Genomic DNA, 27,796 nt, shown 5'->3' with positions numbered 1-27,796 from the left:
TTTCATCCCTCCATCCTCTCCTCCCGCCCTGCATCCACCTGTCCCTCCCACCAGTGACTCCACCCTGCAGCAGATAAACCCTCCCTCCATCCCTCCATCCACCTGACTCCACCCTGCAGCAGATAAAAGCTGCTGGATGAAGGTGCGCGCCTGTGATGCGCTCATGTGCCGGACTGTTCCTGCGTTGCGCTCGTCCTTCTTCCCGCCGGCAGTTTCCCTCTCAGCGCCGTAAACTTCCCCCAGGAAAGTAAGTTTCTCTCAATCTGATGGCTCTTTAGTACACGTGTGTATTTATGAATCAGCTCCTGTTCTGCTGCGGAAATATTTATCCAGTAAATGTTATCCAGTAAATGACGGCTGTGCGTAAAGACAGATTTATGAAAGACGGTCGGAGTGAGTGATGGGTGGATTCATCCAGAGCTGCAGGCTCACGTTTATTCTCCATAAAGTCGCACCTTAAGCTATAATAACGGTTTGAAATGCTCTCTTTTCATTTTTTCTTTCTTTTTATTTTATTTTATTTTATTAATCTGGAGGACATCCAGGACGCACAGCGGCCCGTCCCGCATGGCGGCTGTGCGTCCTGCTTGGACGGCTGTGCGTCCTTGCAGGTGACGTTGTGCGTTGGGGATAATATCCATCCCATGTGCTGAAAGTTGAAGCCAAACTGAGATGGAAGCAGCAGCAGCTTGGTGAGAAGATGCTGAACAAACAGCAGCTTCATAAAAAGCTTCTTTCTCTGTCGGGGCCGCTGCGCCGCCGTCAGAGAAAGAAGCCTCCATGGTGCAGTTAAAACTGATGAAAATAAGTTTGATAAATGATAAATGTTTTTGTTGTTTTCCTTTTACCTGTTTTCATTTTCTTTTTTTATTTCTTTTCTTATTTCTCTTCCTTTTCTGGCTTCTCCTTCCTTCACTTTTCTTTTTCTTACTTCTATTTTTTTCTGGACTCACCTTTTCTCTGTCGGCGGACGCTGCGCCGCCGCGCGGATGCTCCATGTTTCAGTTAAACTCTTATTTAAGGAGACTGAAAAATAAGTTTGATAAATGTTCTTACACAGGATTTACCCTCATCATTGTCCCTTTTAGCTGCCCAACCCCTAACCTGTGGATATTCGTTTAGTTCGATGAAAATATATTATTTAGACATGTGGCTTTCATTTTTTATTTTATTTTATTCCTTAATTCGTTTTATTTTCTTTTTGCTGCTTTTCTCTTTTTCTTTTTGTATTCATTTTACCAGTTTTTATTTTATTTTTATTTTCCTTTTCCTTATTTCTTTTCCTTTTCTGGATTCTTTTCCTTCACTTTTCTTTTTCTTACTTCTCTTTTTTTCTGGACGTTCCTTTCTCTGACGGCGGATCCTCCATGTTTCAGTTAAAACTCAGTATTAAACATCAATGGAAATATATTATTTAGACATTCGGCTTTCATTTTTTATTCTATTTTATTCCTTAATTTCTAACAGCACTGATTACAAACCTTCATATCCACTCTGGGGAGTTCTGCTTCTTCGTTTTCTTTTATTTTTGCTGTTTTTTTCTTTTTGTTTTCCTTTTACCTGTTTTTATTTCCTTTTCTTATTTATTTTCCTTTTCTGGATTCTTTTTCCTTCACTTTTCTTTTTCTCACTTCTCTTTTTCCCAGACTCATCTTTCTCTGCGTCATGCAGGATCTGTGTTTCTGTGTTTGGCCGGTATTTTAACGCCGGCGTGAGAGATGTGCAGGGAAGGAGACGAGGTGTTGAATTCCAGCAGGTTCTGTACATTTTGCTGGAGCAACTTTTCTCCAGCAAATGTTTTCAGCAAACGTTCAGGCGGCGGCGGCACAAAAGAGAAGGAATGTCATGAAAACTAAGAATGATGGTCGGGGACGGAGAGCGAAAGGGAGGCAAACACTTGGACTGTTTAACTGCACAGCTGTGGCAGCGAGTGTGTGTGTGTGTGTGTGTGTGTGTGTGTGTGTGTGTGTGTGTGTGTGTGTGTGTGTGTGCTACTCTGGTATGTCTGCAGGGTTTGTTTGACGGTTTTCAGCTCGACCTGAAGACCTGTTAACTTTACAAGGTGCTCGGTTGTAAAAGCTGCGTTCAGGGAAACCGGGAGCTTTGAAACGTTTCCCTTCCGCTCACGAACCACAACGATCAGCGTTGGGAGGCCGAACGGCCTACGTATGAATTTATGGCAGGTCTGCGGCGCAAAGAGGAAGCCGGAGCGGTTTGTTGAACAGTGAAAGTTTAATTTACTCCCAGCATTAAATACTTTGAGCTGGAGGGAGGAAACACAGGAGTTGCAGCCGGGTCGACGGTTCCCATGGGAACGGCCTCACATCACTTCACCTCCGGACCTTTGAGCGCCTCCTTTGTCTCCGGTCTGTTTGCTGGATGCTTGACCTCTGACCTCTGGTCGGGAAGCGTCTGATGGAGACATAGGAAGGAAGGAAGGAGGGAAGACGTCTGACGGAGACGCAGGAGACGGGACTCATGCAGGAGGAAGAATCCATCTCCTTATCTGTGGACTGGGCTGTCATCCATCAGCTGAGATCTACGTGTGTGTGTGTGTGTGTGTGTGTGTGTGCACGATCAACAGAAAGCATGACAAACACAGGTGTGTTTCTGTGAGGAATCTGCCAGCTTCTCTTCCCCTCCGGTTCCTGCTGAAATGTTGGAAAACCGGATGGAAGTTAAACAGAACCGAAAAGTGTGAACACCTGGAGGAACTTTAGCAGCTGATGGTCAGAACATGGAGGCCCAGACACAGCGACCCTGAACCACATGGCCCAGACTCCTTGGAACCCGACCTGTACCACCCAGACTTAGCCACCTTGACATGTACAATCTGACCCGTCCTGCAGGTGGCGAGTCCATAGGAAAGTGAACCCATGCTGCTTGTTTTGTGACAGACTCACAAGGGGGAACCCAAGAGCGAGACCGTGGTGGAGTAAAGAATTAATTTATTGTAGGGAAGGGGAAAAAGGGGGTCCGGTTAGGGCAGAGGTTTATTTATCCCCGAGGGGCAATTGCAAGACAACTGAGCAGCAAGACGTTGAAAATATCAAATAGAATAAGAAATACAATAGAATAAAATGAACAGATAAATGGGGCATGTCTCATTATGTACAAAAAATATATGAATAAGAATAAGAAATCCTTTAATAGTCCCCCGGAGGGGAAATTTCCAGATTACAGCAGCAAAGGGGGGGACAGTGCAAAACACAAGAGGCATCAATATCACACAATAATAATAATAATAATAAAAAATGCTATAAACGGTATATACAATAATAATGATAAGAAGAAGAAGAAGAAGGAGAATAAAAATAGTAATAAATAAAAAAATACTAGTATACAAAAAGAAAAACAGATGGATATTTACAGATATTGTTTATGCACGTTGCAGAGAATGGTATTGCACATTATTTTTCAGGTTTGTATATTTATTGTCAGGGTTGTTTGTGGTCTACTGTGAGCAGTGCTGGTTGTGTAGTCTCACAGCTGCAGGGAGGAAGGACCTTCTGTAGCATTCCTTCACACACCTAGGGTGAAGGAGCCTGTCGCTGAAGGAGCTCTCCAGCGCTCTGATGGTCCTTCATGGGGTGGGAGTCCTTCTCCATCATGGATGACAGCTAAATATAAGAATGTCAAAAAAAATTTACAATAGAGTGACTGTAGTGGTATAAATAAAATATAAAGTATAGAGTGTCAGTGTAAAGTGTCGACAAGGAGTATAGAATAGTCCGGGGGGGGGGGGGGGGGGGGTCTGTGGATGTGGGGGATGGAGTTTAGCAGCTGGAATTAAAAAGCAGGGTAGCTTTCGGGACAAAAGTAGCTCTCCTCCTCTCAGTCCTGCAGGCGACGCAGCGGAGGCGCCGCCTGGAGGGGAGCAACTGAAATGCGGGGTGAAGTATGTGGGAGGGGTCCTTGATGATTTTGGCTGCCTGGCTGAGGGCCTGTTGGTTGAAAACCACAGACAGAGTTCTAACCGGCAGGCCGATGATTTTAGAGCATAGTGATGCTGTGCTTTGCAGTCTGTTCTTGTTCTGGATGCTGAGGGAGTGGAACCAGCAGGTCATGGAGAAGGTCATGATGCTTTCCAGGAAGGCATAGTAAAAAGTCATCATGATGTGTGTGCTGACTCCAGAGGAGTTGAGTTTCCTGAGGAGGTACAGCCGTTGGTGACACTTCCTGAGAATCCCCTCTGTGTTGGCAGAGAATTTCAGGAGGTTGTCAAAGATGGTGCCCAGGTATTTGTACTCAACGACTGTCTCCACTGGCTTCCCGTGGATGATGGTGGTGACTGCAGCAGCCAGTTCCCTCTGTCTGCTGGAGAAGGTCACCACCATCTTTTTGGTTTTGCTGGGGTTTAGTTCCAGTTTGGAGCTGTCACACCACTCCACGAACTCCTGTAGAACAGGTCCATGATGTTGTAAGGTTGTTGGCACAGGGAATGGCTGGTGTGGGGAGGAGAGGAAAATGGAGGGCTGAGCGGAAGGCAGGGGTAGCTTTGAGCTGGAGGGTGGCAGGCAGATGAGAATGGTCCTGGGGGAACAGCAGAAAAACAGTCAGTAACCGAGCTCAAAAAACAACAAGAAGATCTCACTTGAATCTGTCTGAAGTGCGCACCACAGAGGTTTGACAACAATCTGGCGAGGAGTGGTGGAAAAGCCAGTGTAGATATACTGCAGTGGAGATGAGCTGATGGCAAGCAGGTGTGGAGGAATCCAGGAGCTTCATATGGGCCAACATAACAGGGTGTGAGTTTCTTGGAAGAGGTTTGCAAGGGGAGATTCTTAGAAGAGAGCCACACTTTCTGACCTGGTTTGTAGTTAGGGGCCGGTGTCCGATGGCAGTCAGCAATGTGGCGATTGCGGTCGGCAGTGCGGAGCAAGGCAGCACGGGCATCCTAGACCTTGCGGCAACGGCGAAGATGGGCTTGGACCGAAGGGACTGAGATGTCCTCTTCCAAGGCTGGAAACAGAGGTGGTTGGAAGCCCATGGCACATACGAAAGGTGACATACCCGTGGTGGCACTTGACAGGGAGTTGTGTGCATACTCAATCCATAGCAGGTGGGTGCTCCAGGAGGAGGGGTTCCTAAAAGCAACACAGCGAAGCGCAGCGCCCAGGTCCTGGTTGGCCCGCTCCGTCTGACCGTTAGTCTGGGGATGATAACCAGCAGACAGCCTCAACGAGGCGCCGAGGGCCTGGCAGAAGGCTTTCCAGACTTGCCCACGGTCAGACACAATGTCGGAGGGTATGCCATGGAGGCGGAAGACATGGTACACCAGCCGGTCAGCGGTCTCCAAGGCCGTGGGGAGCTTGGGGAGATGCACAAAGTGCACAGATTTAGAGAACTGGTCCACAATGGTTAGTATAGTGGTATTACCTTGTGAAGGTGGAAGTCCGGTAACAAAGTTGAGGGCTATGTGAGACCATGGACGAGCTGGGACTGGCAAGGGTCGGAGTAACCCGGCAGGTGGTTGGTGAGAGGCCTTGTACAGGCGGACACAAAGGCACGGGTGTCAGAATCCATTGAAGGCCACCAGAAATGCCGCTTGAGGGACAGGGTACGGGCAGTTCCGGGGTGGCAAGCAAACCGGGAAGTGTGCCCCCACTGGAGGACTTGGGAACGGACGGAGTTAGGCACAAAGAGACGATTGGGAGGCCCGTTACCTGGGTCTGGTTGAGCCTGTTGAGCATCCCTGACGATGGATTCGATCTCCCATGCAACTGCTGCCACTATCCTGAACTCAATGGAATAGTCGGCAACAGACCTGGAGCCTTGACGGAATGAGAATAGCTTGCTAGAAGCTTCTTTGCTTTGGATGGGACTGTCAAAAACTTTCTCTAACTCAACCACAAACTGAGGGTAGGAAGAGAGCACGGGGGAGGCTCTTTCCCACAGCGCTTTAACCCACTGAGCTGCTCTCCCGGAAAGCAAACCCATAATAAAGGCAATGCGTGACTAACCTGAGCTATATGTTGCTGGTTGCTGCTGAAACGCTAGAGCACACTGGAGTGGCCTGAGCTGGGGGTGAATCAGGGTGAGCAGTGTCTGGAGGAGCAGCGGCTGATGAAGCAGTGAGTTGGGAAACACTGGTAGTTAATGTCCGTAATGACTCCCCTACTTCACGAAGAAGCTTGTCATTTTGTCCAAGCAGGGTCCCCTGGGAAGCCAGAGCATGACGGAGTGAATCCACGTCTGCTGGGTCCATACTGGCCAGATTGTTCTGTGACAGACTCACAAGGGGGAACCCAAGAGCGAGACCATGGTGGAGTAAAGAATTAATTTATTGTAGGGAAGGGGAAAACGGGGGTCCGGTTAGGGCAGAGGTGGTTGCTGGCACGGGGAATGGCTGGCGTGGGGAGGAGAGGACGATGGAGGGTGAGTGGAAGCCAGGGGTAGCTTAGAGCTGGAGGGTGGCAGGCAGATGAGAATGGTCCTGGGGGAACAGCAGAAAAACAGTCAGTAACCGAGCTCAAAAAACAACAAGAAGATCTCACAAGGATTTCACTTGAATCGGCCTGAAGTGCGCACCACGGAGGTTTGACAACAATCTGGCGAGGAGTGGTGGAAAAGCCAGTGTAGATATACTGCAGTGGAGATGAGTTGATGGATGGCAGGTGTGGAGGAATCCAGGAGCTGAGAGTGAGTGGCAGATGACCACACCCACGCCAGCACACAAAACAAAACACAGGGAGAGACACAAGGAAACACAAGGGAGGGGAGAACACAGGGAAACACAGGGGAAGAGGGAGGTACAGCCATGGCTGTAACATGTTAGGACTGAGCCCAGCCAGACTCTAACTCATGGGGAAGACCCCCCTCGGCCTGGCTCCAGGGTGGGAGCTGGTGACCCTCATTCAGGCAAGGGATATCGGGGGTTTATGGGCTCCATCCGATCCTGTGGTGCTGTCCTAAGTCTGGCCCGTCCTCCAGGACCAGTAAGGCTTGGAGGCCCCTACTAGGGGACATTTATGGAACTTTTCCACCAGCACCTACTCAGCTCGGCTCTCCTCCACTCGGTTTGGTTCTTTCCCACCAGGGGTCGGCATGTGATGTCATCACACTCCAGGCCACGGATTGGTCGGGGGTTGGAGTCAAGGTCTGAGTCAGGATGTGACATCAGAGAAAGAGACTCTGACGGAGCTTCTTGTTCATTTGATTCCAGCAGCAACGGCAGCAGAAGTCTGTTTGGTGATCCAACTCTGAGGTGCAGATGTTCATAAACCTGGTGCTGAGGAGAGAATTAAAAAGATCTAGATGGAGATAAGGAACGACCAGATCTACCAGGAGCTCTGTCACTTCATAGCTGCTCAGACACCAACTCACTTTTCAGCAGCAGAGACAAACTAAAAAAAACCCAGCAGCACATCCATCATCTCCTCCAGGTTCTACATCTTTAGTGTTGTTGTCGTTTAGATACTGTTAGGTTAAAAAGTCATCAACATACATTAATTAACTTAGAAAAAGACACCGGAGACTTATGGAATGATTTTCAATGGCCTTCTGCAGAAGGTTGGAGAGGAATCCTGAGAAGCTTTAGGCAACACGGCCCTTCTCTTAGCTCGTCAGAACTTCTCTCAACTGGCTGTCTGCAGAGCTGGCGCTTTTATTAAGCAAAGGATGACAGGAATGACCATATTTGGAACAGTGAATGTATAGATGGACGATTGACAAAAACAGATGGTCACACACATGACTTTTCTTAGTATGAAGAAACAAACAGACATCCTTAAAACACAAAGAGTCAAGAGGTCAACTAAAACAGGACCTCTTGTTGGAGGTTTGAACAGATGGTTTTTTAAAAATACTGGGTTATTTACAAACCAGACGTCACCAGGCCAAACTTCATGGGGGTCTCGTGTTATCAGATGGTCCAACTAAACCTAGCTAACCTTTAAGTCAGCTTAACGTAAATCTGTGAGGCTTTGCACAGATGTGTCTAAAGACACTGCTCAGCTGTTAACAAAGCCATAAATACCTAAATACCATCAGGGAATGGCCTGCTTGTAACTTCTGTTCCTATTCTGATAGTTTTTTATTTTCACAATGACAATCTTAATTCAAAAGAGTTGATTAACCTCACATTTCCCTACTCTTGTCATTTTGAAACTTCACAGCACCCAAAATAAAACACTCCAGTGTCATCGTAAACATACAGGTAATGAAAACACAGAACAGTACAAAGACAGTAATAGTCGGAATCGGAATCGTAATCTCAGTCATTATGTCAGCATGACTCAGTAGTGGAAAAAGTCTCTTCCATTCCTCGGACTCCTCTCCTAGGTTGTTGTCGCAAGTCAGTTTGGCTAGTCATCTTCTTCAGGCTGGGCTGGCGAGTAGGCATCAGTTGATTACTTCGGCGGGCAAAGGTTGTGGTACCGCCCGACTTCCTGCACTACTCGAGCCTGGCATTTCTCTGCTAGCTTTCACTGCAACTGGTGAACGCAGTAGATCATTCAGCAGCCTTTACTGCTGCCGGTGCTGTCGGTGTCCTGATTTGGACAGCAAAAAGGGCCCGTCCTGACGGAGTGATGACGTTTCACCACTCGACTCAGGATCCGGTTACCCAGTTTCAGCAGTTCCTGCTTTAGGAGAGGGAAGAGGAACAAAACAGCAGCGTACAAGAAGACGATTCTCATGTACAGTTCGACTAATGGCCGTCATTCAGGCCATGGCTTTCTTGAGCCTTAACTTAACAGGCCATTAGTTCACTCCAAGAATGAAATCCATATGAACAACTTCAAATGGATAGGTCCTCTCATGTTGTATCTGCAACATGTCGGAAAGCTCCTACTAAAAAATTTTTAAAGGGTATTTAGTATTTAATCCTCATGATGTATCATATGTACCCTTACATACTCCCACTCCCTCCTGTTGAGCCATAGAAACTCCCTATGGCTCAACTTAGCCACCAGGGGGAACAACTTCCTTGGAAGCACTGGTCTGCTTCACAGCATTTTTTTTTGCATGCCGACAGGGGTGGGGGTTTTGTTGTCATTAGACCCCCTCCTTGTTGACTTTTCCCTGGAAGAGTCAGGCTGCCAGAGTCAGGCTCCCCAGATAAGTGGCCCTCCCACTTCTTGACCTCTGCATCCTGGCAGGTCGGCAAGTCTGACTTAATGATTCTCTAGGGTCGGATATCTATGTCCCTCAGAGATCCCCCATCCCATCACCAGATTAGATGGGGGCAAAAACCTTTTAAACTCTGTCTCCCACCGTAGATTAGACTACAGAATTTCTCATTGAAAAACGTTCTTACTTCAACCCAAGTGGGTTATGATCTTATTAAAGTAACACACAAAAACTGTCAGTGCAGCAACTCTCCTGCAACGTAAACAGTAGTCTTCAGTGAACTTATATATATATATATAAACAATAAGTCATAGTCACAAAACATCGGACTTAAAGGAGCATCCTATCAAATAATGTCTTCTCAACTGTTGTTGAGCTCTATTTTCCCCAAATCAAAAAAGAAATGCCAGAAAATTGTCAGAAAATTGTCAGAAAAATTGTCTCCAGATAAATCATATAGTCTTCAGGAGATTCCTAATCTTCTGTTTGCATGCTGCAACACAAATGCATGCCCTTCTATGAAAACTCATAGAAGTCTTAAGAAAATTGTGGGATAAATTCCCATGCGTAAACTACACATAGACAAAAACCCACTAACATTAAACACTCACTTCACATCATCTATATATGGGTTTGTGTATCAGTGCATATGTGTAAATTACTTCTCCTCAAACTACACTAACCAAACTCAATTGGTGCATTTCAGATGAACTCACAACCTAAATGGTAGCAACACTGATCACAAATGTACACATTTTCAGTGTGAATAGCTAGTATGCACTCAGAGTTTTTCTTTTCTAAAAAGATTGTACAACGGGTTTGTTACTCCTGCATACACCCCTTTCTGTGTAAAATGTCACTGACATACAAATGACAGTAGGCTAATGAACACACCCCCTTCCACTGTATTCTAAAAATACAGCGGCGCTAATTTCATTGCACAAAACCCATCCTCTGAAGCTGTTAATCATCAGTAGTGATTTCACAACAGACAGAGTAAGGACAAATGATTGATTTGTTTTACATTCATGTCACAAACAACCCAATCATTTTATCTCATGCTCGCAAATTGCAGGAATCCCATTTCCATACAATCCAAGTCAAATACAGTGTTACAAAAGTAATCTGCAAATTAAATGGTGAATTAACCCAATTTAAACTTCTATGATTCTATGCCTTCATTCAGGGCTTAGAATGATAGAACAAACTATATTATTCAATTTTTCTATGTTTTTTCCAAGAGGAGAGCTGAACACCCCCCTTCTTCCCAACAAACACAAAGAGTTCTCCCTCAGACACAGAGCCTTACAGCCGCTCGTAAAGCGGAGCATACTTTCACACACACACAGACAAACAGCTTCAGCCGTTTGTATTATTTTAACAAAACCTTCAACAGAGAAGCTCATACGAATTTAAACTTTTTACCTCTTAACATATTATCTTAGAATATCCAAATATATTCTAACATGTTTCTTCTATTCAACCCCTAACTAATATTTTGTGCTACAGGCAGACCCAAACAGCCCCTCCTCTCTCTTATTGGAGGGACAGGCTGCATCTCCAAGCACCATAAAATCTGCTCAAGCAGATCACGATCTGAATGAGGACTTTTACGTATCTCACCTTTCTGTCTTTATTCAATTTTTCACTTTAACGCACAACTATGAGGTCAATAGAATCATATTTCTCTTTCTCTTAAAATGACAGAAACTTTCAGCTGTTTACAACGTGTCATGAATACACACACACACTAACATTGTCTCTCACATACACACACACAGAGTCACACACAGACACACAGCTTTGGGCTGCTGCAGCTTGTCACACAGACACAAGTCACACCCTGCTGCAGCCTGCAGCAGCCCCCACTTCTCCCAAAATCCATCCTCTCCTCACAGGTTGCTACTTTCTTGTTTTTTCTTCTAGTCTTAAATTAGTCCATTTACTTCTTTTTAAGTTTCGTGTATTATTATTTCGCAAGATTCTGTCTCCATTTTAAATTTGAGGACGTCTCCCCATCAATTAAGCATCTTTTGAGATTCTTTAAGCATAAATTTCAGCTTAACCACGCCTCTGCTATTTTTAGTCAGTTATTTTTGCTTTCTCAAGTTTCTCTCAGAACACAAGTTTCCTTTTTCAACAGTTTGGTTTTAGCCTGATATTTAGTGAACAACTTAAATTTTTCCCCTCAATTTTGGAAACCCCACATTGAACAGACAACAGACTGTCATAAACATCAGACAAACATTAGACAAACATTAGACAAACCTTAGACAAATATAAAACACAACCATTAAAAATCATTTCCAAGAAACCTCTCCTCGTTATCCTGTACTTTTAAAGTCCCCTGACTTCAAAAGCCGGTCCCCGACCGAGTTAGATGTTGGTCTTACGCACTGCTCTTAGGCAGTATTTTTAGAGGCCCCTATGCCTTCTGTAAAAATCAGGTCCCCGACCTGCCGCCAAACACCATTTTCGCTAACCTCTTGTTAGTATACACAGAATTTCACTCAAAAGAGGTCTCTCACCTAGTCTCCTAGTGCCCTTCCCTGGCTGGGAAATCTCGTCGTCTGGACTCTGGAACAGCGCAGATCAATCTGGGCCCCGTTCCTGAAGTCAGAACGCTGTCGACAGATTTTGATGGCCCCTTTTGATCGTACGCCATGCCAATCGTCAGAGCTTGAGATCCCGGGTTTCTCTGCACCAAATGTTAGGTTAAAAAGTCATCACAATATTAATAACTTTAGAAAAAGACACCGGAGACTTATGGAATGATTTTCAATGGCCTTCTGCAGAAGGTTGGAGAGGAATCCTGAGAAGCTTTAGGCAACACGGCCCTTCTCTTAGCTCGTCAGAACTTCTCTCAACTGGCTGTCTGCAGAGCTGGCGCTTTTATTAAGCAAAGGATGACAGGAATGACCATATTTGGAACAGTGAATGTATAGATGGACGATTGACAAAAACAGATGGTCACACACATGACTTTTCTTAGTATGAAGAAACAAACAGACATCCTTAAAACACAAAGAGTCAAGAGGTCAACTAAAACAGGACCTCTTGTTGGAGGTTTGAACAGATGGTTTTTTAAAAATACTGGGTTATTTACAAACCAGACGTCACCAGGCCAAACTTCATGGGGGTCTCGTGTTATCAGATGGTCCAACTAAACCTAGCTAACCTTTAAGTCAGCTTAACGTAAATCTGTGAGGCTTTGCACAGATGTGTCTAAAGACACTGCTCAGCTGTTAACAAAGCCATAAATACCTAAATACCATCAGGGAATGGCCTGCTTGTAACTTCTGTTCCTATTCTGATAGTTTTTTATTTTCACAATGACAATCTTAATTCAAAAGAGTTGATTAACCTCACAATACACAATCAAATATGTCACAGCAGCTTCACTCCAACCTCCAACCTGCTCCAGGTGCTGGATTGTAGTGGAAAATAAACCAGGCCAAGTTGAGATGAGGAGAGCCGAGTAGGGACTAGTGGAAAAGTGCCATTAGGTCCAGAAACCCCTCCACCACGAGATGGTGATTAGAAGGGGAACTTCCTCTGTAGGGTGGATGGACTCTGCATTCAAGATGGGGTGTGAATGCATGGATGGATGGAATTGCAAGTTTGTAAAATATAAAGACATAAATAAATAAATGTCCAAACTTTTACGTCTTTAATAGAAACTTCCAACAAACCAAAACCCAGAGAAAAATAAATATTTTAAATAAAAGAAACCTCCTCCCAACTAGAACTTTGTATGAACACTTTTTGTCTTTATGTCTTCATGAACAAGTTAACCTTATCTAGTCTTTGGAGTTTTACTCCACTCTTCGTCGAAGATGCTGAGGAGTTTCCTTCATGTGGCTCTACTTGGGTCGGGTTGCAGGTTCTTGATGGGACTGAGGTCTGGACTCTGACCGGGCCGTTCCAGGACTTTGGTTTTCCTGAATCCTGAATGTGTTGGTGGATTTTGACGTGAGCTTTGGGTCGTTCAAAATCAAAACCTCTTGTTCATTTTCAGTTTGTGAACGGAGGACTGGCGGTTTTTGGTATTTACAGCTCCTTATCCGTCTGAGCTGGGTGGAGTCAGGGATGTTGGACAGTAACATGCACACACCTCCACACATACATGGAGGTTATCCTGAGACGTCATCAATCAGGTCGCACAACCACGGCCCAGATCCCTTTGTTTGTTTTAGCTCCGCCCACTTGATCGAGGACACATCCAGTGGAGTTTTGTGGAGACTTCAGAATGTCCCACAATGCATTTCATGAGCAGAAGTCACAAGCTGCATCCAAAATCCCATACTTCCACCCTAATGAGTAGCAAAAACAGTATGTGAGATTTTTTAGTGCGTCCGAAACATTAGTACGTACTCAATAGTATGGGTAATAATATCTATATGCTATTTTGCACTTAGTTTTTAACCTTTCATTTAATGTCTATTTTAATACTAATGTGCTTTTATTGTGTGAGTGGAAGTGTGGTTTTTTATGTTTTGATGAGCTGCTGGACAGTTGAATTTCCCTTTGGGGATAAATAAAGTTCTATCTATCTATCTATCTATCTATCTATCTATCTATCTATCTATCTATCTATCTATCTATCTATCTATCTATCTATCTATCTATCTATCTATCTATCTATCTATCTATCTATCTAGTATGTACTATCCATACTCATTCTGGAGAAATTTATTAGTATGGATTGATGGACACTAGCTAAGCAGAAACTTCCCACAATGCAATGCAGCGGTGTTTGGTTGCTAAGTACTGCGCAGATACTTAGCAACCAACAAAAATGGAGGATAATGTTAGCGGTAGCAAGCAAAGCTGCTGCAGCAGCATCACGCTACAATTCAAATGGGAGTAATTAGATGTGATTTTTTTTCCATAAGATTTTAACAAGATGATTCATCATTTATCTACGGAAGAGTATTAGGGCCATGCAGTGGAAAAATATTTGAGTGGGGAAGATTCTTTTTTATTGGGCACTTCGAGAAAAAAGTCGAAATGTCGAGAAAAAAGTCGAAATGTAGAGATAAAAGTTGAAATACAATTTCAAGAATAAAGTCGAAATTTCGTGAATAAAGTAAAAATTTTGCGAATAAAATCGAAATTTCGAGAAGTCGAAATACATTTCGACTTTTTTCTCTAAATTGTACTTCAACATTATTCTCGACATTTCGACTTTTTTCTCAACATTTCGACTTTTTTCTCGAAGTGCATAATGGAAAAAAAAAATCTTCCTCCTCTAAAATATTATTTTTATTTTTCTCCTGCCTGGCCCTAATACTCTAATTATTGTGTGGGTATATTTGCAAAGTTTACGAATGAGCTAGCTACAGGCAGCCAATGATGGCTAGTGCTAATGTTATTGTTTTATGGCGTAACGTTAACGTTAAGTGAGAGGGCGTCCCGACGTCTGTTAGCATTCTTCTTCTGTTTCTCGTTAGAAGTTGAAGAGATAAGAATAAAACCACACAGCGCAGGAGAAATGTCATCTTGTCATTAATGCATACTGCTGATATTTACTCAAATGTGTGCCGAACTGAAGTATACTTTTTGAATATATATACTGTTTAGTCTGGCATTTCGGACGCACCGATTGGGGGAGAGAAAGTAGTGAAATAGAAACTTGTTTTTAGCTGATGTTTTGATGTTTCCATCCGTCTGCGGTTGCCATGGCGATGCGTCAGCGTTGCTGTGATGCTGAACAGACCCTTCTTTGCAGACGGAAGTTATATAGTCATATTTCTCAGACTTTAAAAAGCATGAACACTCACACAGTCTGAACTGTGGAGCACCTTAGGGAGTCATAAAACTCCACACTGTAAATAGTGTCAAAGATTTATGCCGCTTGAATGAACGTGAAGACGGACCGGAGGGCCGTAACGTTTGTGTGAACGCTCTACGTTTAAATATACACTTTTTTTACAAGTGTGTGAAATATTTCTGACGCCTGAAGGCCGTCTCTCCGGCGTGCACATCAATGCCACTCAAGTCAGTGTTAATAAGAGCGTTCTGATCATCCCTGAACGCCGGCGGCACAATATAAATCTGTCGCTTTTAAAGGGAATAATTTAACGTTGAACTTGAGGATCTGACCGACGGATCGGCGCCGCGTTAACGAGACTTTGCTTCGGTTGGAACCATTTATTTCAATAATACCTACATTTATTCCCTTTATTCAGATATCTTGTCCAACAAAATTGTTTCTGAGGAGTTTCAGTCCTCTTGGAAACCGTTCGGTGTCTCCGGTTCTTTCATGATCCGACCGCTGATGCGTCAGTGAAACACTGCGGTGGCGTTGCGTTCCTTTTTCTTCACAACTTACAGCTGCCTTGTTTGTTTTATTGAGTCATTTTTTGAGGCACCTCTCTCATCTCTAGTCACCTAGTTTCAAATACGATCCGTTATTAATGATGTATATTTACAAAATTCAAGTTATAAAACTGAACCCTCAGTATCCCGCCCATTAGCAGCTCTTCGGATCTTTCCCGCCCTTTTATAAACCTTTTCTCAAGTGTGTGGTGGTTTTGACACGACCGTGCTACTGTCTCCCCCAGCGAGGGCTGATCTTTGAAGGGAAGTCCACCTCGTTTCCATGGCGACACGGGCCAGACATGCCAAAGACTACAAAGGGATGACTATAAGTTTGATTTCAGGTGGAAATGGAAATTTGTGCCTTCGTCCTCGTCGATGAATGAACGTTTGTGATCTGGCGGTGCTGTGGAAAGTTCTGCTGAGCTTCGTTTACTGTTCAGAAACGCTACCAGGCAGGACAAGGCTGGTTTGAGATTACATGGATTTATGGAAAAAAGCTAAAATAAGCGCTTTTATCTCGTAGAGACGTAGTGTCTGTTTTCTACTTTACACAAAATCACGGAGGAGATTTTATCCTTTATTTGCCACTTATTCATCATCTGGTGGTTAATGATGATTTGGGGCTTTTTTACGCTGAGCGTGTACATCAGATTCGTGTTCGTGGACATCAGTACTTGACTCGTCGCCACCCCCTGGTGGACGTGTTGCTTAGCAACCGCATAAACGTGGAGGAGGCCTGAGCGGTGGTGGCAGAAACATTTGGAACATTTGGACAAAAATAAAGCATAAACTGTGTTAACACTTTTAACTCCACTAACACACTTTCTGATGGGAGTTATAACCACATTGGTTGTTGAGGGATCCGTCTTGTTCTGTATTGTTCCTGCCTGCAGACCTGGACCCCCTCTGTCACAGGTGCTTTTCAGTCCTCTTAGGTCTCGGTACCGCAAGCCAGCACGCAGCTCCCGAAGCTCCAGCCTGCAAACATGCACAAAAGAGAAAAAAGAGGGGCCAGCACAAGAAACTACAGGAGCGATGGACAAAAATGATAGCTATGAGATATTTATAATAAATAAAAATGGAAATGGAGAAGAGAGGAAGGGAAGAGGAGAGGAGAAGAAGGGTGATGTTCACCGCCCAGCGGATCATGTTGGTGCCCCCCTGCAGCATAAGCCTATAGCAGCATATCTACCACCAAGCTATATTTGAGACTAACTATTATAGTCTTGTTCTATAGCTGCAACTATGACTACTGACTCTAACACACTAGAGTTTACACTACCTAGAGATTTACCAACACCAGCTAGAGGTTTACTAAACACTAACTATAGGCTTTACTAAACAGAAAGGTTTTAAGTTTAGTTTTAAAGGTGGAGGTGGTGTCAGCCTCCTTAACCCAGATTGGAAGTTGGTTCCATAGTAATGGTGCCTGATAACAGAACGCCCGCCCTCCAAATCTACATTTGGATACTCTAGGAACTACGAGTAAACCTGCACTCTGAGAGTGGAGAGCTCTGCCAGGAACATAAGGCACTATCAGGCCTTTTGGCACTATCAAGCCGTTTTGGGCTTTATATGCAAGTAATAAAATTTTAAATTGGATTCTGAATTTTACAGGTAGCCAATGGAACGCTAACACTGGAGAGACATGGTCTCTCCTGCTGATTTTTTGTCTCCTTATGCATTGTTTGTTTTCACGGATTAATGCTAATGTTTCAGATTTAAGCTGATCACAAGATAAAAAGGGTAGGCACTATAAGCCACGGCTTCAGCCTACACCAAAATAAAGACTATTCATGTTCATGTTCATGCAGTAGATAGATAGATAGATAGATAGATAGATAGATAGATAGATAGATAGATAGATAGATAGATAGATAGATAGATAGATAGATAGATAGATAGATAGATAGATAGATAGATAGATAGATAGATAGATAGATAGATAATTCCAACTTCCTTTTTGTCCTTAGCCCAAAAGTTGTCAAACGTTAAATATGTCAATGTTAAATGTTGTTTTGTTGTTTCCTCATGAGGACAACTTGTTCTCAGCTCTTAGTTCTTAAAAATCGTAAACCCCACTGAAAGACACAAGTGTAATCAGAAGTAACAATAAATATGAATAAAATCACTCTTAAAGTCGAGTTATGATACATTTGTATGTGACAGAAAAGAAAATATATTTTGTTGCAGAGCTACAGCCACATCACACCTTTCAACAAAATCTGCATATTTGTGCTTGTTTCAAATATTTAACTGTAAGCAGCCATGTGAGAGTGATTCATCAGGAATGTAAATCTCTTTATTTTCACTAGTCAAATATCCTCCAGACATTGATATCCCCCACTGAGGATAAAATGAGCTGCCAGGTCTTAGATAATAAAGGTAACTTCCAGTTTTGGTGGTTGTTGACCACTAAACTGAAGTAAAGTTACCAGCCCGCAGTTAGAGTGAATGTCCATGAGAGGGAGACAGAGGGCTGTCTTTTATTGTCCACTTGAGTTGGTTAAGTGATATTGAGAGAGATGCTCACCTGTTAACCTGTTAGAGAGAACAGTGAACAAGTGCAGGGACTACGACCTCATCCTCAATGAAGCTAAAACTGTGGAACTGATCATCGACTTCCGTAAAGACGCTCCCGTCAAGGCTCCCATCATCATCAACAACCAACCATCTCTGCCACAGACTCAGTCAAATTCCTCGGCTCACACATCAACAATAAACTGAACTGGGACCACCGTACCACTCATCTGCTCAAAACAGCAAACCAGAGACTATTTCACCTCAGACAACTAAGAAAATACAGAATCAGGAAGAATTTAATGGTCCAATTCTACACTGCCATAATCCAAAATATTCTGTCTTTATCAATCACCATATGGTTCGGCAATACATCCAAACATACACTACACAGACTGGACAGGATCATTAAAAAGGGCTTCCAAAATCACTAAACATGAACTCTCCACACTGGACTCCCTTTACAAACACCACACCATCACAACTAGAATAACTGAGGACCCTCACACCCTGCTAACTATCTGTTTAAGAAAGATGTTTTAAAAGTCACTGGGTAAAAGGAACAAGAGATACAACGACTCTTTCTTTCCCTCGACCGTACGACTACTTAACGCTTTATTCCTTGTCCTATTTCGGTGGTCTTGTCTGATATGTGCTAGTGTGTTGCCTTGTCCAGTTTTGTCTGCTTGTTATTACTCTGTTGTTTTCCTCTGGAAAATGTTCTGTCTTTTGTACTGCTGTGGTGTATTGTTGCAGCTACCACCTGCACCGTGAAACTAATTCTACCGGCCGAGCCATGTGGCAATAAAAGGAAGTTGAGTTGAGTTGAACCTTTTAACCCGTTAACTTAACATTTCCTCTCATTTCCTCCCGTCCAGGCATCGGCCATGTCGTCCCTCTCCGCTGCCTTCGTCCTGACGCTGCTGCAGCTCCTCGTCCGGACGTACGCTAGCAACGGAGCGTACTACGGCCGCGGCCAACACCCGCAGCCCTACCAGCCCATGCAGCACCTGCAGCACATCCCTCTGGGTAAAGGAGGCTTCAATCAGCAGCAGCAGTACCTGGGCAAAGACTCGCCCTACATGCAGTACCCGCACTACCGGAAGGAGCACCCGCAGGTGCCCATGCTCAAGGGCAAGGACAAGGTTCACCATGGGGGCAACTACAACGGTGGCCAAGACAAAGGTAAGAAGGCTTGCCATGGTTACCGGTAGGTAGTGGTGGGGGAAAAAAATCGATATTGCAATATTTTGTAGCGCTCTCTGTCGCAATAAATAATCGATAAACTGACGGCAGATATTGATACTTTATTACAACTCACATAATGGATTTACGCGGTTGTCACCGCACTATTGTTCATGCACTTTAATTTTGTCCAACAGTGTTTACATTTACAAGACTAGGAGGCAGTGAGGTACTATGCAAAATTAAGTTGCTTACTGACTTTTCAGTATTAGAAACAAAGCAGTGCACTGTCCTGGTTTATATAAAACATGTTATTAATGTTCATGCACTTTAATTTGTCCAGCTGTACAGTGTTTACATTTACAAGCCTAGGAGGCAGTGAGGCTTTATACAAATGCACTTTCTTTCTACATTGTACATTGTATGAAGTTTTGGCATTGAATAAATGCATAACTACAGATGTTTTCCTTTTTATGGGTATTTTTTCTTTTTCAGTCACATATATCGTGATATATTGTTGATGAAATTTCTTACAATATAGCGAATATCGAAGATATCGTGTATCGTGATATTATCGTTATCTCGGGCCACATATCGCCACAGTATTGAATCGTGAGTTACACGCATCGTCCCATCCCTACCGGTAGGGGTGGGGCGATACACTAATCTCACGATACGGTACAATACACGATATTGAGGTCACGATAACGATACGATATTATAGCAGTATTTTTTGAATGAGGAACATATGACTGGAAAGACACAAAATACAAAACAATGCTGTGCGTTTGCCCTATTGTTACAGTTTGTAATGCTTTATAACTGTTTAAGTTTTAAAGAGAAAGCCAGCCCAAACCTTTTCCACAAACTGAACTAAAAGTAAATGTCAGGTATGCATTATTCATCTTCAGTTTCATACAAGTAAGTATAAGTATTTTGCCACAAACTGAATAGTTTCTCTCATGTATGACTTGACTTTTTTCTTTTCCAGACATTTTACAACTAAAATTAAATAAATAAACTATGAAAAGTCCCAAACTCCAAATGCAACATGACTGTTATTTATCTTCTGCCAGAGCTCAGAGCTTCACATGCTCCAGCCTGAGGCCGTAAGGTGAACCCCGTTATCGTTTCATCCTTCCACCTTTGGGGACGACACAATCTTTACATCATAAAAAAGATTGATTCATGCTCACCTTAGAAGTAAAAGTTCAGAGCTCAAAACCCCCAAGAGTCCCGTGATCGGGGCCGCAAAACGGTACTAGTTTCTTCTGAGCATAGTAAGATTTTGGTCCGCGGGTCGAGGCGCGGTCGTCACGTAATCCCGCTGCACCAATAGGATGCGCGTTACTAGTAAACACAATATATTAATTAGGGATGCCCCGATACCATTTTACGTATACAGAGTATGAGTATGAGTATTTTAATTTGTGTACTCGCCGATACCGAATTTCCCTGCCGAGAAATGCTACTTTGTGGTTCTGTGCACGCGTACAGTCGATTTTCAAAGTTTGATTGCCACGCCCATCATTTCTTGCACGATGTAAAAACAGAAAAGGAAGTGGGCTAGGGAGTCAAACGCAGTAAAATCCTAGCTCTACAAAGGTAGAAAACCATTAGGTAGCATTTTTCGGCAAAGCAGCAGAAATCGGCAGAACACCTGATGAGCCCAGTCGCGCTGGGAGCGCCAGCCCCTGTGGCCATGTGCCGCGCCGACAGCCTGTCTGCCTTGCTTCTGTCGTCGTCCCTTATTTTGAAATATGTCCACACTGCTGAAGTCCCGCTTGCATTAATTGTTGCTGTCTTGCCTGAAACGGAGCTGCCAGTTTCACTCACAGGTATCACTCTCTTCTCATCACCACACTAAACTTAGCCGACTAGCGGCTAACCGGAACAGCTGGCTGAGCAGTGGCGGCTCGGCGGCTGCTCGGCCGCCAGGCTGCACATTCAACATCTCCCCCTAGAGTTACTAATCAGTAACTACAACAACAATGAAGTGGTATCGGCGCGTGGTATCGGAGTACGAGTACGAGTATATGAGAGCAGTATCGGCCCCGATACCGATACCAGTATCGGGGCATCCCTAATATTAATATTAATAACCCAATATCACGCTACAGTTTGTCACCTCCACGACACGTATCCTGACGTTTTTGTATCGCAAAATTTCGTGGCACGATATATTGTTACACCCCTAGTTACCGGTCTTCTGTAGCGGTTGGGGTTTATTCTGGTCACGATACCCACGACTCTCCAAATAACTTCTCCATTGTCTCGTTTGCAACAGGGCAGACGATCCCTAGCGGCGCCGAGGGGATTCCCCAAGGAGAACCGGGCCCAGCCGGGCCCCCCGGACCAGCGGGACCTCCAGGACCCCCTGGAAATCCAGGGAGCGGACAGCCGGGTCCTGCGGGCCGACCTGGACCTCCAGGTTCACCAGGACTACCTGGAATAGGAAAGCCGGGTGTTCCGGGCTCGCTCGGCAAGCCCGGAGGAACCGGCTCGGCCGGTCCTCAAGGACAAATGGGCCCCAGAGGGGAAGACGGGCCCGCCGGACAGCCGGGCCCGCGTGGTCCACCGGGTCCTCCCGGGCTTTCAGGAATAGGTAGACCAGGTGTACAGGGATTACAAGGCCAACAAGGACCCAAGGGAGAGCCGGGCATGAAGGGTCCGCCGGGGCCACCGGGATTATTGGGACCCAAAGGGGACAAAGGGATCGGGCTGCCCGGACAGCCCGGACACAAGGGACACCCGGGTCTCCCCGGACCAGCCGGCCCACGAGGGCTGCCCGGTTTTGTGAAACCGGGGTTGAACGGAGCACCAGGTCCACAGGGTCCACCGGGAGATAAGGGATATCCTGGAGAACCGGGACTACCCGGGCCCGCTGGGGAAGGAGGAGCACGAGGCCCGCCGGGTCTGCCCGGGCAAGGAAAACAAGGTCTAAACGGTCCGCCGGGACAGCCGGGTATCCCAGGGGGGAAAGGTCATCCTGGAGGACCGGGTCTGCCGGGAAAACCCGGACTACCCGGATTTGGTAAACAAGGACTCACGGGACCAAAGGGTGACAAAGGTTAGTTCGTTCGTTTTTGTTTATTTTGAACATGCATAAAAAACAAGAAATAAAGATAAGAAACCAAATACAGGTGGGCATTCACTGCAAAAACTCAAAATCTTAACAAGAATATTTGTCTTATTTCTAGTTAAAATGTCTCATTTTTAGTAAAAAAAAAAAGTCTCATTCCACTTAAAACAAGACTCGTCACTGGAAAAAACAACAATTTTAACCTGTTTCAAGTAGATTTTCACTTAAAATAAGTAGAAAAATCTGCCAGTGGAACAAGATTTTTTTGCTTGTAATGAGAAGATAAATCTTGTCCCTGGCAGATTTTTCTACTTATTTCAAATGAAAATGTACTTGAGACTCTTGTTTTAAGTGTAATGAGATTTTTTTTTACTAAAAATTAGACATTTTAACTAGAAATAAGACAAATATTCCTGGTAAGATTTTGAGTTTTTGCAGCGTTCCACCACATAAAGAAAAAAAAACACCATCAAAACACATATTTCCGTTACATGTTCGAAAATGAGTGGGAGGAAGTATAAACTTATTTAATCCCACCCCCTTTCCACAACTAAACATAAATTATATGTCTATTATTTTTTATACTATACACTAATTTTTATAAATATATATATCATTTATACAAAAATAACCTGTTTAATACACGATATAAGCTCTATCATAAATATAATATAACTATGATATAAATATAATATAATTACCGTATTTTGACGACCATACGGCGCGCCGCGTGGAAAGGCGCACCCTCAGTTTTGTGTGTCATTTCTGTATTTAAAACACACATACGGCGCTCCGACCGAAAAGGCGCCGTCTACACACACGGAGCTCCGCCTTACAACAACACACACATACACACACACAAAGGCATACAAGTGTGCGTATTTAAAAATAGAGCGGGAGCAAAACTTGCATACTTCCACCATAATGAGTATGCAAAATGAGTATGCAAGATTTTTTAGTGCGTCCGAAACATTAGTATGTACTCAATAGTATGTACTATCCATACTCATTCTGGAGAAATGTATTAGTATGGATTGATGGACACTAGCTGAGCAGAAACTTCCCACAATGCAATGCAGCGGTGTTTGGTTGCTAAGTGATACGTATATGTCATAAGTATAATATTAAATATAATAATATTATTATCTAATATAAAATAAATAATATTATATAATGTCATCTTGTTTCGGCCAGGATAAACGGGAAATAGCGGAGTGGTGCTGCTACTGCTACTGCTGCTGTTACCATGGTAACAGCTGCTACTGCTGCTGTGACAGGTCACTTCCTCCCAACGGCAGGAAGTGACGTGTGCGCTCTTAATAGTACGTCCGAATTAATGCACACTACTGATATTTACTCAAAAGTGTGCCGAACTTAAGTATACTTTTTAGTATATACTTTTTAGTATGGCATTTCAGACGCACCGTTTTATTGTGCTTTATTTAAGTTATTACAATCGTTATTGCATCAATCAAACTGATCGAAGTCTTCATCCTCCGTTTCTGCATTAAACAGAAAGGGAGGTGCGCATTAAAAACCGCAGGCAGGTGGAAGCAGCAGCGGGATGACCAGAGGGGGGGCGCAGGCAGGTGGAAGCAGCAGCGGGATGACCGGGGGTGGGGGTAACCGCAGGCCAGCACGCAGCTCCCGAAGCTCCGGCCTGCATAAATGCACAAAAGAGAAAAAAGGGGAGCAGCACACTTACAATAATACAATGGGCGCATTGCGTCATTGGGCGCGAGGTACATTTAAAAAAAAAAAAGAAAAGACGTTTATATGCGCCTAATGGTCGCAAAAATACGGTATGATATAAATATAATACGTATATCTAAGTATATAATCATACAAAGACATCATAACAAAATAGCAGAACACACACAGCTGGTGATCTTTATACACAGTCTTCACTTTTATACCTCAAATAAACCATTTCTTTATATTTCTTCTTAAATTGTTTTATGTTTGTACTTTCTTTTAACTCCAAATTCAAACCATTCCACAGTTTAATTCCACAAACGGATACACAAAAACTTATTTTTGTTGTAGGTTTGGGTGGGCAGCCCGGACTACCCGGACCCAAAGGAGATAAGGGTCACGGTGGACTCCCCGGAATACTCGGACCGCCGGGACCAAACGGCCCGCCGGGTCCTCCGGGCCACATGGGGCCACCCGGAGGTGCAGGTGGACCCGGTCCCAAAGGGGACTGTGGAGACGGAGGACCGAAGGGACTCGACGGGGCGAAGGGGGACCCGGGTCCTCCGGGACTACCCGGTAAGAACGGTCTGCCGGGCGACCTGGGAGAGCCAGGGCCGAGAGGGCTACCGGGACCAAGTGGCCCTAAAGGAGGAGATGGGCACAAAGGTCTGCCGGGAATGCCGGGTCCTCCAGGAAATCCTGGTCCTAAAGGTCAAGGGGGATTCCCGGGGGAGACGGGACCTCAAGGCCCTAAAGGAATACCGGGACTGGACGGAGCCGGAGGGTCGATCGGGCCTCCCGGTCCTCCAGGGCCCAAAGGAGATGGCGGTGTTCCCGGTCCACCGGGCGCGGCAGCGAGCGGGAGTCCAGGTTTGATTTGATTTTTTTTATTTGATTTGATTTATTTGATTTTTGTACACTTGATATCTTAATTTACATGTGCAAAAAAGGAGTAGGAAGAAGTGTAAACTTATTTAATCCTACCCCCATTCACTAATCATTTAACCCGTATTTATAAATACTCACACTGCTAAATAACAGTATTATTAGGGCCCAAGCACTTACAGTGCGAAGGCCCTATTGTATCTGTAGGAGATGTTTTTATTATTTTCCTTGTTTTTCTTCCGACAAAATGAGGGCCTTTTTGCCCCCTAAACGTGCCCCAAAAGTCACCAAATTTTGCACGCAAGCCAGGCCTGGTGAAAAATTTGATATTTAATTTTTTTTTTTGGTTAATTAATGGTTTGCATTAATGGGCGTGGCCTAACGGCTCAACAGCGCCCCCTAGAAAACTTTGTGCCTCAAGCCCCACGATACGGTTTGACGTACATGCACGAAAATCAGTACACACCTGTATCATGTCACAACTTAAAGAAAAGTCTCTTGGCGCCATGGCCGAAACCGAACAGGAAGTCGGCCATTTTGAACGAATCGTGTAATTTTGGCGCAATTTATACCATTTCTTCGGCTGTTAATACGGCCCGAACCGTAACGTGCCCCCAGGTGTGTTATACATCAAAATGTGCGTCTCCATCCTGCGACGACGCGCATTACTTTTCTCCGTCAAAAGCGTTACCGTGGCGACGCTAGACGTCAAAAAGCGCGCCCCCCATTCATCTGATTGGTCCATATTTGATAGTTCCTACTTTCTCCCATAACGTTTGAAAGGTTTGACATAAAGAGTCGTGGATGGTGTCATCGGACTTGGTTTTGAGCCCTTGAACATAATTGGTGCAAATTAGCCCCGCCGCTTCTTCTGATTGGTCGATATTTGATTGTTCCTATTTTCTGCCATAACTTTTGAATGGTTTGATAAAGAGTCATGGGTGGTGTCATCGGACTTAGTTTTGAGTCATTGACGTTTATTGGTAAAAATTGCACGCGCAAGGGCCCGTTCATCTTATATCTGCTTGCAGCTTTAATTATTATTATTATTATTATTATTATTATTATTATTATTATATACTGTAATTAATTATACTCACACACATACCTACACATACATACACATAGTTGAATATTTCCATATATTTGTACACAGGTCAACCCGGACCCACAGGGAACCCTGGGAAAGAGGGGCCGTCCGGCCCCCCCGGCACCGCGGGTCAGCCCGGCCCCCCCGGTCCACCTGGACCCCCCGGAGTACCCGGATACTCCCCTGATCTGTCGGGCGTTCTCTCCGAGATGGGCCCGGAACTAGACGGCGTCAAGGCGGGAAAATACGCCAAAAAGGGCAAGTACGGAAACGGAAACGGGGCCGAGGCGATGGGCGTCAGCGGCCTGGAGATGCCGGCGTTCACGGCCGTGACGACGACGCCCTTCCCGGAGGCGGGAAAGCCCGTTGTCTTCGACAAGCTGCTGTACAACGGCCGGCAGAACTACGACTCCCAGACGGGCGTCTTCACCTGCGACGTCCCCGGCATCTACTACTTCTCCTACCACGTCAACTGCAAAGGGGGGAACGTTTGGGTGGCCCTGATGAGGAACGACGAGCCGGTCATGTACACGTACGACGAGTACAAGAAAGGTTTCCTGGACCAGGCGTCGGGGAGCGCGGTTTTACCGCTGCAACCCGGGGACACGGTCCACATCAAGCTGCCCTCCGATCAGGCCTCGGGACTCTACGCCGGCCAGTACGTCCACTCCTCCTTCTCCGGGTATTTGCTCTATCCGATGTAAAAAAGCAGAACCTTTTCCAGGAGGAAGAGGAAGTTACACTGCAAAAACTCAAAATCTTAACACGAATATTTTTTCTTATTTCTAGTTAAAATGTACGACAGAGTATTAGGGCCAAACTAAGACAAAAAAAAAAAAGGAAATTACGAGAATAAAGTCATAATATTATGAGAATAAAGTTGTAAAATTACGAGAATAAAGTCATAATATTACGAGAATAAAGTCGTAATATTTTGAGAATAAAGTCGTAATATTATGAGAATAAAGTCGTAATATTTTGAGAATAAAGTCGTAAAATTACGAGAATAAAGTCGTAAAATTACAAGAATAAAGTCATAACATTACGAGAATAAAGTCGTAATATTTTGAGAATAAAGTCGTAATATTACGAAAATAAAGTTGTAATATTAAATATATTATAAATATATAAATATAACTTCACAAGATGCTCAATTTTCCTCATTTTAACACAGGGAGAAGAGGCTCTTCCTATTAGAGTTCTCATAAATTATATTCTAATAATATTACGACTTTATTCTCATAATATTACGACTTTATTCTCATAAATTACGACTTTATTCTTGTAATGTTACGACTTTATTCTCGTAATATTACGACTTTATTCTCGTAATGTTACGACTTTATTCTCATAATATTACGACTTTATTCTCGCAACATTATGACTTTATTCTCATAATTTTAAAATCTGCCAGGGGAACAAGATTGTTTTGCTTGTAATGAGAAGATAAATCTTGTCCCACTGGCAGATTATTCTACTTATTTCAAGTGAAAATTTATTTGAAACAGGTGAAAATTGTCAAATAACAAGTTATTTTTCTGGTAATTACTCTTGTTTTAAGTGTAATGAGATTTTTTGACTAAAAATGAGACATTTTAACTAGAAATGAGACAAATATTCCTGGTAAGATTTTGAGTTTTTGCAGTTTGAGGTGTTTTAGACGGAGCTGGTCCATCGAAGGAAAATCAACGAAGTATTTATAGGACAGGATTTATACTAAAACCTGGGAACCAGATTTCAGTTTGGGGAATATAAATGAATGAAGGAGTGATGTGAACAAATAAAAAATGGTCCATAGCTCGGCCTTCTTCTAATTTAAATGCTTAAAACATGAATTGAGCGTATTAATACCTTTAAAATACGACAAAACAGACTTTATAAAACACTTTACAGCGTTTAAACCGAGTCAGGTGTTGACCCTGCACGACTTCAATATTGGCAGC

General features: G+C 43.9%; 2 protein-coding genes across 2 annotated transcripts in view; one reads left to right on the top strand and one right to left on the bottom strand.

Annotated features, from left to right (window-relative positions):
• Nucleotides 1–998, bottom strand: part of dcbld2 (discoidin, CUB and LCCL domain containing 2) — a 68,200-nt gene extending 67,202 nt beyond the window's left edge. Inside the window, exon 1 of the mRNA XM_061722975.1 lies at nt 954–998. Within this exon, the coding sequence (XP_061578959.1) occupies nt 954–998 (45 nt within the window). The remainder of the gene's footprint in view (nt 1–953) is intronic.
• Nucleotides 138–26,643, top strand: col8a1a (collagen, type VIII, alpha 1a). The gene is made up of 5 exons (XM_061724209.1): nt 138–247; nt 18,795–19,101; nt 21,389–22,171; nt 24,230–24,748; nt 25,920–26,643. Exons 2-5 carry the CDS (start codon nt 18,804–18,806, stop codon nt 26,555–26,557), a joined length of 2,238 nt encoding a protein of 745 aa, XP_061580193.1. The 5' UTR covers nt 138–247; nt 18,795–18,803; the 3' UTR covers nt 26,558–26,643.
• Nucleotides 26,644–27,796: the final 1,153 nt, after the last annotated feature.

The sequence above is a fragment of the Cololabis saira genome, chromosome 6 (assembly GCF_033807715.1).
Source record: "Cololabis saira isolate AMF1-May2022 chromosome 6, fColSai1.1, whole genome shotgun sequence".
Classification (NCBI taxonomy): Eukaryota; Metazoa; Chordata; class Actinopteri; order Beloniformes; family Belonidae; genus Cololabis; species Cololabis saira.
Note: the sequence above shows the minus strand (reverse complement) of the source record. Positions and strands in the feature narration are given on the sequence as shown.

Excerpts from the sequence above, each read along its gene's own strand:
- col8a1a (XM_061724209.1), top strand. The coding sequence starts at position 18,804 with ATGTCGTCCCTCTCCGCTGCCTTCGTCCTGACGCTGCTGCAGCTCCTC. Across the intron at positions 22,172-24,229 it reads GGGACCAAAGGGTGACAAAG|GTTTGGGTGGGCAGCCCGGA; the intron begins GTTAGTTCGTTC and ends TTTTTGTTGTAG. Across the intron at positions 24,749-25,919 it reads GGCAGCGAGCGGGAGTCCAG|GTCAACCCGGACCCACAGGG; the intron begins GTTTGATTTGAT and ends ATTTGTACACAG.